This window comes from Ascaphus truei, chromosome 4 (genome assembly GCF_040206685.1).
Source record: "Ascaphus truei isolate aAscTru1 chromosome 4, aAscTru1.hap1, whole genome shotgun sequence".
NCBI classification, from domain to species: domain Eukaryota; kingdom Metazoa; phylum Chordata; class Amphibia; order Anura; family Ascaphidae; genus Ascaphus; species Ascaphus truei.
In genome coordinates, this window is record NC_134486.1 from 206,838,138 (window position 1) to 206,849,960 (window position 11,823).

Consider the following 11,823-nt stretch of genomic DNA (forward strand, 5'->3'; position numbering starts at 1 on the left):
CAAACACATGATGGTCAAAGATGGCACCTTACTAGATATGCATCCGTGACAACGCGTTACGCAGCTCTATATGATTGTGTAGATACACACGTCAGTCACTTATATGTTAGAAGTAAAACTGTTCATCAGTATGTAATGTTTCTTTAAATTTGTAGCAGGCATAACTATGTATAAGAAGTGAACGTTGCCTGTATACTGAAAGATGTGCGCGCACATCTTTGTGTGCGCACGCACTTCACGCTTGGCTCCACTAACTGTTAGCGCATGCGCAAAACAAAGCGTACGTTGTGCGTTCAATACATGTTGAAAATACCAGTAAACATAACATCTTTATTTCAAATACAATGAAGACGAAACTACATTCGTTCTAAACGAGTACATCTGTATTCTTTTTAAACAGACGTGTTTGAACAGAAAGCACGGCCGATAACACAATGCGCAAATGCAATACGTGTGACGTCATGTTAAGCCAGCGTGAAACGCACGCTAACACTCCTCCCACTCAATTAACATTCGGCTAACGCCCAGTTGACGCCTACAAACACTGAGCCGCACACATGACACACTGCAGTTACCGTTACTATAACAAAACATGACAGCCAATAGGCTTTGAGGCGCGCACGTCGCTTGGGGGCGGGACTTACATCACTAATCCTTTTTAAGGACGCCTTGGCCCATGACAAGGGTCCCACGTCATACGTGGTGGACCCGGTTTTCAATGTTGTAGATGTTGCATGATAACAAAACAGGTATGTGTTAGAGTAATGGTAAAATGTTGCTAATATGTTTAAAGGGATAGGAAAGTACGTATATTTATTCCGTCAGCAATGTGTACTACTCTTTCAGGTCCTACTATATTGTATTAGGAAACAATTTGTTTGTGATCGCTACATGTTATGCAGTCTGCAATGTTACGCTGTATCCACGCATTGAAAGGGAAAATGGTGGTTACAAAAAAAAAAAAAATTTAAACGCAGAGTCAACGCATAACGATTGTTATATTTACCATTCTTCTAGAATTAACTCTTCGCCTGGCTGCAACTGGTCGCTCCAGAAATGCAAGCCATTTTCATCCACGCTTAACCCAACCGCTGAATCCAGTATGGCACATATCTCCTCCAGGATGCGCTCATAGGAATCGCCACTGCTTTCTTCAAATAATTGGTCGGGAGGTAGGTTCATTTCTTCCGGTTCCCATTCCAATGCAATTTCAGCTGAAAGGCTTGGTACATAATCATAGTACTTTTGTTCTTGTACAATGTGGGTTTCAGGAATGGAGGCTGCAGATATTGCAGCACGTATCGATTCAAACGGATCAGTAGTAGCGGATACATTGCTATTGCCATTAGGAATAAATATGCCTTTCACGACAATATAAGTGCCGTCTTTCAGGATAAATTGTTTTTCCGGGGCAATCTTCCAGAAACCATAGGTGTGTTGTAGCTTATCCTGGTCACGTTCAAAAAAGTCATTACTTGATAAAGTGAATCTTATTGAGGAATTAAAATTCCGTGCATGCTTACGGTCTTGGTAATAAGGATATTTTGCTCGAATGAAATCATCGATTTGGCGTGTGCTTGCTTTCTGTCCGCGACTGTTCAAGATGGCTTCACAGATCATGTACTTATACCCTAAAAGGGGATTAATATTGTTAACGAATTCATCAGCCATGTCTGAGTAGCACAAAAGCTGTGTGCAGGTCTGTGTTATTTGCTCATCAAAATGAATGTGCTGAATGGCTAACAAACTCCTGTTTTTCCTTGTCAAGGTCAACAAAACTAACTACAGCAGCGGCAGCTCTTATTCGAGCAAATGCCGCTGGCTGTATGAGGCTGGGAAGCGGGTAGCCGCGGCGCGTGGCGGCGCACTGTGACGTCACAGTCACATGGGCGCCCGGCTTCCCCGTCTTCCCCGGCTTCCCCAGGCTTCCCCGACACCCCTGGACATCAAATTAAGGTAAGCGGGGGTTCGGGGAAGCAGAGGGGCAGAGCAGAAGGGGTACAGGGGTCCGGAAAGGTGTGCAAATTGCGCGCGATGAGGAGGGGGGGTGAGTGGGGGAACGCGGCGGCGCGCGTGCATTACTGGCGGCAGCTGGGGCAGATCCCGGCATGCCGCCGGTATTTGTTGCAATAAGATATGTCGGTACTGTACTTTGACTCCTTATTTCAAACGCCAATTGGATTTGTTTGTCTAATTGGGTTAACAGTTGTGGTTCGTGATATGGGACTGTGGGAGAAACATTTCTCCTTCTTTTATCTCGTTTGTGAAAAACATCCCTAGACTGTGAATGCGTTCACATAGTGTTTTTTTGAAAACTAACAAAGACCAGTGTGTGAAAATATTTCTTAGCCAGGCATATCAGTAAAAACACACCTGCAAAAAGAAATGTTTTTTCCCCGCTTACATTTCTGTGTGTATGTGAAAGTCTGGTTAACTCCCTGTCTGCATGAGTTTAAATACGTGTGTATATATATATATATATATATATATATATATATATATATATATATATATATATATATATATATATATATATATAAATATATCTCTTATATATATATTTTTATATTTATATATAATATTTTATTTTTTTTTATATTGCAGGAGTACACACAACATTGATGGCATTAAGTATACCTTGTATGAAACCTATTTAAATGGTGAGAAACATGATTGAATTAAGTAATAAACATTTGTTTAAGCACAATACTGTTAGAGTCTCATACTTAGGATATTTCTCAAACATTAGGCCTGTATTATTAAAATAGTGTTTTCACAAGGAAGCATGAAGTGTATTAGTTTGTGTATACCAGTTTATATAGTACTATATATATATATATATATATATATATATATATATATATATATATATATATATATATATATATATATATATATATATATATACACACACATATATACATATATATACACACATATATACATATATATATACACATATATACATATATATATATACACATATATACATATATATATATACACATATATACATATATATATATACACATATATATATATATATACTCACACTCACACTCACACTCACACTCAGTGTGTGTGTATATATATTATTATACATTCTGAGATGTTATAGAAACGAACACACAACTGATTAAAGGACAAAATTACAATGGCCAAGCAAGGCAAAGGTAAGTAATAATTTACACATAATCCTGCTGTACACGTATAAGAAAGATGTTTGCACTTACTTAGGTGTTTTAATAATTGCATGTGACTAATATGCATATGCAATTCTTACATCAATTAACACACCCAAATGCAATGTTTTGCTGCAAAGTCAATGGCAGCTTCTCTAAACTTAGCAACTGGCTCCTGGTGGACCATTACTGAACAGACGATTACAACATAAATATTTATAACACAATTAATTATGAGTGTTAACATTTCCAAAACTTCACGTGTACAATAACATAGTTGAAAGTTTGGAAACAACACAGTCTTCAGCATACATACAATAGTAATTAGATAATCTGAAGTCAACAAAACAAGGCCAAAGACATATTTTCTGAATTATAACATTTATTTTTTTTGTTCCTTTTGCGAGCGAGTAACAGGCCTGCTTGTTGTCTCTTGAATTTTCCTTTTTCTTTTGCCACCAACTTTAGGCACAACAGAGCCACTTTGAGTGGCCTCTGGCACTTCACGGGCAGGGCTTGTGGCCAGTGACTGTTCACCTACGGGGCTTGTGGCCAGTGACTCACCTACAGGGCTTGTGGTCAGTGACTCACCTACAGGGCTTGTGGCCAGTGACTCACCTACAGGGCTTTTGGGCAGTGATTCACCTACAGGGCTTTTGGGCAGCGATTCACCTACAGGGCTTTTGGGCAGCGATTCACCTACAGGGCTTTTGGGCAGCGACTCACCTACAGGGCTTTTGGGCAGCGATTCACCTACAGGGCTTTTGGGCAGCGACTCACCTACAGGGCTTTTGGGTAGTGACTGTTCACGGACAGGGCTTGTGCCCAGTGACACATGTGAGCAAGTTGGTAGACACTGCACAAGTGATGGTTGGTCTGTTTCATGTGTGTCTTGTTTTGTTTTTGTCGCCTCCTTTGTAGGTGTCTGCTGCTGAATTTGTACAGATGGCAGCGGTAGGATGTCATCAGGAACCTGCACAGCAATGTCTGCTACTTGACCGGTAACATTTGGGCCTGGTGAATGAATATCAGATGAATGTGGTGAAAACTGACCTGCATGAACAGATCCTGGCTGGGAGGTGTTGAATTGTGGTACATTAGTCATTCTCCAGTAATTAGCTTGTGTTTGCTGAACAACTAATGCTTCGAATGAGGTGTTGATTTTTTGCAACTGTTTAGGCACTTCAATGAAGACTCTGTGGAGATGTGCCAATTGTGATACTGTTTCTTCCTGCAGTCCAATCATCCTTTCCAGCACTGTCATCATGTCTGAATGGCGACGATTTTCTGCGTCCACTATTTTTCCCTCTGAAGCTACAATTGCATCGTATGTGGAAGTTGATGGACGATTTGGCGGTACAACAGTTTCTATTGGCACCTCTTCATGGTCACATGATTGTATTTCAGTCTCTTCTGTGGCGTCATCCTCATCATACTCATCATCCTCATCACCATGATGTTCTAAAAAGAAATGTACACATTATTAAATGGCATGTTAATGTATGCTGTGTTACTATGTAATTGTACTGTGTCCTAAGTAACACCTAACATGTTAGCATACGTTTTATAACCTCATTAAAAACTACCTTGACTTACGAATAATGTTTGGACTCAGTATGAAATATGAATGAATGAAAAGTTGCTCTAAACTCAGAAGTCCTACATGATAATTAACATCACTAACACAATACATGTTGCCTTACACTTAATTTTCACTGACACTAAGTAATCCTATTTAAAGAAGATGTGCAAAACAAATAATGCACATGACAACATAACATATAGAAGAGCACATATTATATGGCCAGCAAATGATACACTCACCTTCTAGTAGTGTTGAGCTGGCTGACCCAGGTGAAGACACTTGTTCCATCTCAGGTGACACATGTCCTCCAGGGGCAACTATATATAACAATAACATTAGTTTTACATTTACATGTGTAAATATTGAACAAACAGTTATTGTATGTTCTGTATTTATGAGTATCTAACAGCATCATTTCCTTAACCCAAAATGTGTGTGTGAAAGTGAACATAAATAGTTGTAATAACAATGTACATGCCTGTGTACTTAGAACTTTTGAGTTCCCTAACATACAACATACTATGGTTCTGCAGTAATGCGTGAGGAAAAATACATTAAATTTGTACCTAAAAATCATATGTTGTGTAGTGATATCAGTATCATAATGTACATAACTATCATGAGATGACCATTCACAATGGTTATCATGAAGGTGGTCATATTGCAAAAAGTGTTGTTTTTGGTAGAGGATATGTGTGGTACATTAATCGAAGATGTGGCACACCTGAATGTGGCTGTGACTCAACAAGACAACACATGCAGTGTGTGATAATGTGTCTTTCATAGTAGTTCAACTATAGATATGAGTGAACTAATGTGTGACGTACGCTTTGATAAGTAATGAGTTGTTGGGGCATTTAGTAGCTAGAGTTAAGCTTTCAAATGAGTGTGATTAACTTCAGTTGTGCTATTCAGGTTGTAAGAAAGGTATTCCCTTCCCCAAAAAGCCTAATCAGCCACACCTTTCAATGACTTGAAACAGGTGCAAATGGTGTGAACTAAGTTGACCGTGAAATGAGGCTGTAATTAGTGTGTGTGCTGAACCCCACCCCCTCTGTTGAAGTGTATGCTGTGATGAGATATTAATTGCAGCTGCTTTAACACAATGGTAGATGAGCTAAGTAGTCATCTGCAGTGTTTAAGTTATGAAAACAATGACATAACATATGATACGTGTGCCTCATTATGCTGTCTGTATATGACATAAAGCAAAAATGGACCTTTTCATAAGCAACTATAGATGTGTTAGTGCCAGTGATGTTTGTAGGCCGTTACATGCAATTTCTTTGATGCATGCTTAAAATAGGCAGTAATGTCATGTTTGTCGGAGTAAAATCAATAAAATACACAATAATATGATACATATTTCTGTTCTGTACCTGTAGCTACTAATAATTTCTCATGAACATGTGTTACACATGTGTACTACCCTGTTGTTCCCCATCTTCGCCCACCATCAATTGCTTCCACTGCAGCTATGCATTTTGGGAATTCACATGTAAATGAGCACGCAATGGCACGTGCTATATTAGTTACTGCTTTTAGTAGGACTACTACATATATGTCTATTTTGAGATATATATATACAGAATCAGACATATACATATATAGATGCAGGTATGCTTATATTGTGAAGACAGTATAAAAAGCAGTGTAACTATGCAAAATAACTGTAAGCAACGACACGCCTAGTACAGTAATATTTATCACCTGCTGGAAATTGTGACGGATAAATTCCAATGTCACGGTCACCAGCCAAGCCTTCCACGACGACGGTAAGTAATTTTGGCCGAAGCAGCTCCTCCAATGGAGTCAATATGAGACGTTGTGGTGTGGGCCCACCTCCAGTGCCAGTAGCATGCACGCGTTGGTCTTGTATTTTCTTTTTCAATTTGGACCTAATATCATCAAATCTTTTCCGACAATGATACTTGTCCCTGACACTATTCCCACAGGCATTGACACCAATGACTATTGTGTCCCACATTTCTTTTTTGCTTGCTGCACTTGTCCGCCCTTGAAAAACATATAAAAGATATGAGGTAAATGAATAATAATATAAGCACCAGTTTCCTACACTGCTAGCTGTTCCAAGAGATAGCAAACATGCTGTTTTATGTGTAATATGTGCAGCACATGAGCATTCACTACTAAACCTATACATGTAAGCAAGGTTGCATTCATATTGTATGCAGTTCTGGCAAATTGACCGGCTGTGTTTATTTGTCCTTGTAAGGCATGATAAAAAGCTGTGTTTCCACACTAATGAACATAGAAAGATATTGTGTACCCATATTTGCATATGAACAAAACTCAGATGACCTAGGATCACATGTATTTGAATAATAAATGTAAAGTTACACTTACCTACTAAATGTCCATAGAGACTGTCATAGTGCTCCAGAATGCCAGTGACAAGAGCCCTATTTTCCTGGTCATTGAAGCGAGGATTACGTGGCTTCTCCACACGTTTTTTCCGAGCAGGTTTAGGGTCAGAGCTTGGCTGGTGCTGACTGGACTCTCCTTCTTCCAATGGAAGAGCCTCCAAAAGCTGGCCACCAGCAAGCACGCCACCACCAGACACCCCATCAGCAACTGCGCCACCAGCAGCACTCCCAGCACCAGCACTCCCACTCCTAGCACCAGCACTCACACTCCTAGCACCAGCACTCACACTCCTAGCACCAGCACTCACACTCCTAGCACCAGCACTCACACTCCTAGCACCAGCACTCACACTCCTAGCACCAGCACTCACACTCCCAGCAACAGCACTCCCACTCCCAGCAACAGCACTCCCACTCCCAGCAACAGCACTCCCACTCCCAGCAACAGCACTCCCATTCCCAGCAACAGCACTCCCACTCCCAGCAACAGCACTCCCACTCCCAGCAACACCACTCGGTGCACCAGCAACATCACTCCCCTGAACAGTACGTTCACTCCGACGCGTACTCCCACGAGTAGCACTCCCACTCCCACCAGCATCACTCTTCCCACGCTTTGCGGGCATACTTCCAGCACTCACAAAAAACAGACAATAAATGTACAGGCAATCACACGACCCACTTCCACATATAAAACAAGACAAAGATGTAAACAAAACAACAAAGGACAAAGCTCACCCAATACACAACAAGTCTCTCAGTCAATATGCAAATCTTCAATCGTCCAGCTCTGTGCGTCTCTCTCTCTCTCTCACTCCCAACAACACAGAGAATGATTAGCAGTACACGTTGCCTTTAAATATGGCGCGCAATCAAAAACATGCTTGTTTCGCCTGATTCAGCAAGATTTGTGATTGTGCAACCTAACAGCACCCCGCCACGCACGCCGATACACCTGTGTGTGATCGGCTCATCATCGTGAGAGTGGGCGGATTTGTTTTCTGGTTGATTTTGAATGTATTCGGCACTTACTGCATACGGAGAGGGAAAAACGCCAATAACATGACTAATCGATAAGCTTGCCGATTTCACATAATCGTCGCTTACTGCATGAGGCCCATAGTCCCAATAGAAGATCCAGGGAGCGTCTTTGCAGCTTTAAGGGGAGTGGTATAGCCAACCACTTTTGGAATCTATGAACAAAAAACAAACAAAAGCACAAGCTCCATAGCATGTAACTGAGTAAAAAATAAGGTACATTTATTTAAAAAATCAGCAACCTATTAGATTGTGCATTTACAGGATTTTAAACAGAACCATTCGTGTGAGAGAAATATCTATTGTGGTCATCTGCGGTGGTAGGGTGAGTCCCAGGTTTGCAGAGTGGATGTAAACAGCCCAGGTTCACCATGAACTCCTATCCCGAATTGGCAGCAAGATATAAAGGCATCCAATGCCTGCACGTCCTTTGCTCCCTCATACAATGGTTGCTAACACTTGAAATTACCGCCAGCCGGAGCGCAGGGAAGCCAGGGACTCCAAATACACAACACAAACGCGATGACGTCACAGCTCTACGCGTTTCGTCACACTGCGGCGACTTCGTCAGGAGTCGGCTGGCGGTTATTTCAACTATCCCCATCGAACTATACAGATATTTACAGATTAAACATATCATTTCAATGGGCCCTTCCTACACCTCCAGCAATACTGTATATAAGACAATATTTGCAAGGACGACCCAATGTCCAAAGGTCTGATCTCCACACTATACAAAAAAAAAACAATTGTACAAATACAAAAATGTCTTATACAGTATAACCAATGGGACAAAGACCTGGGACTACCTCCTGAGTCTGAAGATTGGGAAGAGATTTGGGAAAGGACAACAGTTACAAGCTACGTTATAGATGGTGTTCTGGCACTCTAGCCCCTTGTAACTAAGAGGTAGGGTCAGACAGGGCAACTCACTCCCTTTAGATGCACACTGAGTCCTTCTTTTTATTTCTGTTCTTATATGGCAAAACAAACAATAATAACAGATGAGGGAAACTGTGGTTGAGTGGCATTTGTGGGGGAGAGTTAAATTAAGAATGCCTGTATGGGAGAGGCAGTAAGACATGTGTATTCTCAGACTGCTGGATCCTAAAGGAAGTGGGCAAGTCTGCACACACAGGATATAGAGGGACTAAGCAAACAACTAGGGCTTCTGGGAGACATTAACCAGGGTCTGTGCTGTAGTTGCTAGGCAACAGACAAACCAGGGAGGGAAGGATACATTTGTTGCAATGTTAAACTGAACAGGGACAGTAATCACATAACGGAGAAATGCACAACTAATTTTAGGGCAAGTGAGCTGGCATCCAGAGAACAGGGAAAAAACACAATCATGTTCCAGGAAAGATGGTATCTCACCTCTGTCAAACTTCATAAAATATATCCTCAGACCTCACAGTGTTTTCGAAATTGTGGAATGCAGGGCACTTCCTGTCATATCTGGTGGGAATGTCTCCAACTAGAAACTATATGGACTATATTACTAGACGTTTACTACAGACAACAATTTATCCAAACCCAGCTTTACTTAATAAGCAACTTCAAAACATTAAAGTAGAGCACAAACTTATGACACACATTTTTTCATCAGCCAGATGCCAAATTGCCTTTAATTTGAAACTACTAGCTCCAGTAATGATGGCAATTAAAAATAGAATTTATCAAACTATGGTATTCGAAAAGATAACTGCATTCCTCAATGACAATATCAATAAATTCTAGAGGGTATAGGATCCATGGCTGTCACAGGAAACCTCCCTCGCTCACAATAGAAATCTGTTAACTCAGTAAACCGGGGTCCTTGCCGGAGACAAGACCCTAAAACATTCTTTGTTGGTTCATCCAATTACATTGTATGTGCAAAGCAGAAAGCCATATTATATAGATTAAACCAATGGACCAAAACCTGTTGTAGTAAAAAATCAGATAGGCCCTCTACGTATTAAACAACTGCATAATATTCCTGTACAAACTGTATCTTACTATATACCATCTAAGTCAGCGGTGCGCAAACTGAGGTTTCGTGAGACTTTTCTTGGGGGGGCGAGGCATTTACAGAGGTCCCACACTGAGAGCGCGAGGCCTCTGTAAACTTACTTACCCGGCTCTAGTCACGCGTCTCTATGACAATGCGGCGTCAAATGAAGCCCGTTGCCATGGAGACGTGACGTCAAATGACGCCGCGAGTCACGTGACGTCACATGACCCCGCAGCGTCATTTGCGCAGCATTAGAGGTGAGGGGGGGCGCAATAGAGGAGCAGAGCAGGTAGGGGGCGCAGGCGCAGGGAGTTTGTGCACCGCTAATCTAAGTTGTAACCTAATTATTTATCCATGTTATTTTTAACCACTCCCCAATCCTATTTTGCTTTTTATTCTCCCTCCCTCCTGAAAACTCAATAAACATTTTCAAAGTTAAAAAAAAAAGGAATTAGCGCATCTTACTGGGAGGCACAAATCCACAAAATATTCCCCTTCAAAAAAAACCCTACTAAGTGAAAACTTAGTCAGAATGCGGACTCAATATCAGCTTTTGCCAACAAGGAGCCAGATGCATAGGACACGTGGTATAGGCCCTTAACTATTGCATCATTTACCGTTAAACCCATTGGATATGACGACAGGTGATGTATAAGGCGATATGCATCCCGATATGCCACCACCTCCAATGGGGAGACTATCAATCACCCATTGTAGTGGACATAAACTGGTCTGCCATTCTGCCCAACCTCACGGCCTTATTCAATTTTGCCTGAACTACATCCTTATGATCTTCAACACATTTTAGGTTCCTCAATAATCTTCTCAATTTCTGGACAACCCTACATTGTCACGAGTGTAACCCCCTGTGTCTGCCCAGCAACACTAGGACACTGCCTCCTAGCAGTTTCCTCTACATTAACATGTGAGTATGATAAGTCAGTAGCAAGGCTGGTGAAGGAGGAGGGACTATGATGGGGAGTAAGCCTTAAGACCTGGAGGCAGCCATGACAACTCAGATCTGTGCGGAGCTGAGGAAGTGAGACTGTATCCAGAGCCTCCTGTGTAACGGGACCTGAACGAGGCAACAGAGGGCGGATCAGCAGAGAACCCAGCTGCAGAGAAAAGGAGCAGGAGACAGACTTCCAACAGATGGGATCCCCTGAGTAGTACCACACTACATATCTTTGCGAAGTAGAGGCCTGCAACTTACAGTGGTAATACACGAGCTATAACGAGCTACCGGTACTACACAGAACGGCTTGATCACCCAGGATTTACCTGTTTGAGAATGGTGAGTGGGCCAAGAAGCTTGGAGCCAGTTTCAATGCAGATGTCTTCAATCTTAAGTTCTTAGAAGAAAGCCACACTTTGTCTCCTGGCTTAAACTTGGGTGCCTCACTGCGAGTGCGATCCGCCTGTGTCTTTTGTTTAAGTACTGCCTCCTGCAGAGTCTTCTTGTAAGGTCCGGGGGAACACCTCTCTCTAAGGGGGTTCCTCCCGTGACTTTACCTGCCTCCGCTCCGGCTCTGCCTCCTCGCCGCCACGGGCGGGATCTTCCTTCTCCTCCGCTTCCCTGTGGCGGCTACTGTAAACGCGCATGCGCGCGCACGGCCGAGGACCTTTATGTCCTCC

The 11,823-nt window shown here is 41.9% G+C and overlaps 1 protein-coding gene and 1 long non-coding RNA gene across 2 annotated transcripts; one reads left to right on the plus strand and one right to left on the minus strand.

Moving 5' to 3' along the window:
* Positions 1 to 913: 913 nt before the first annotated feature.
* On the plus strand, positions 914 to 5,679 carry LOC142492037 (uncharacterized). Its single transcript, XR_012800685.1, has 4 exons — positions 914 to 1,172; positions 2,605 to 2,660; positions 4,104 to 4,183; positions 4,420 to 5,679. It is a non-coding gene; the product is annotated as an uncharacterized LOC142492037 (long non-coding RNA).
* LOC142492036 (uncharacterized) lies at positions 3,437 to 5,637 on the minus strand. The gene is made up of 2 exons (XM_075594776.1): positions 5,007 to 5,637; positions 3,437 to 4,643 (listed from the first exon to the last, which is right to left on the minus strand). Exons 1-2 carry the CDS (start codon positions 5,101 to 5,103, stop codon positions 3,565 to 3,567), a joined length of 1,176 nt encoding a protein of 391 aa, XP_075450891.1. The 5' UTR covers positions 5,104 to 5,637; the 3' UTR covers positions 3,437 to 3,564.
* Positions 5,680 to 11,823: the final 6,144 nt, after the last annotated feature.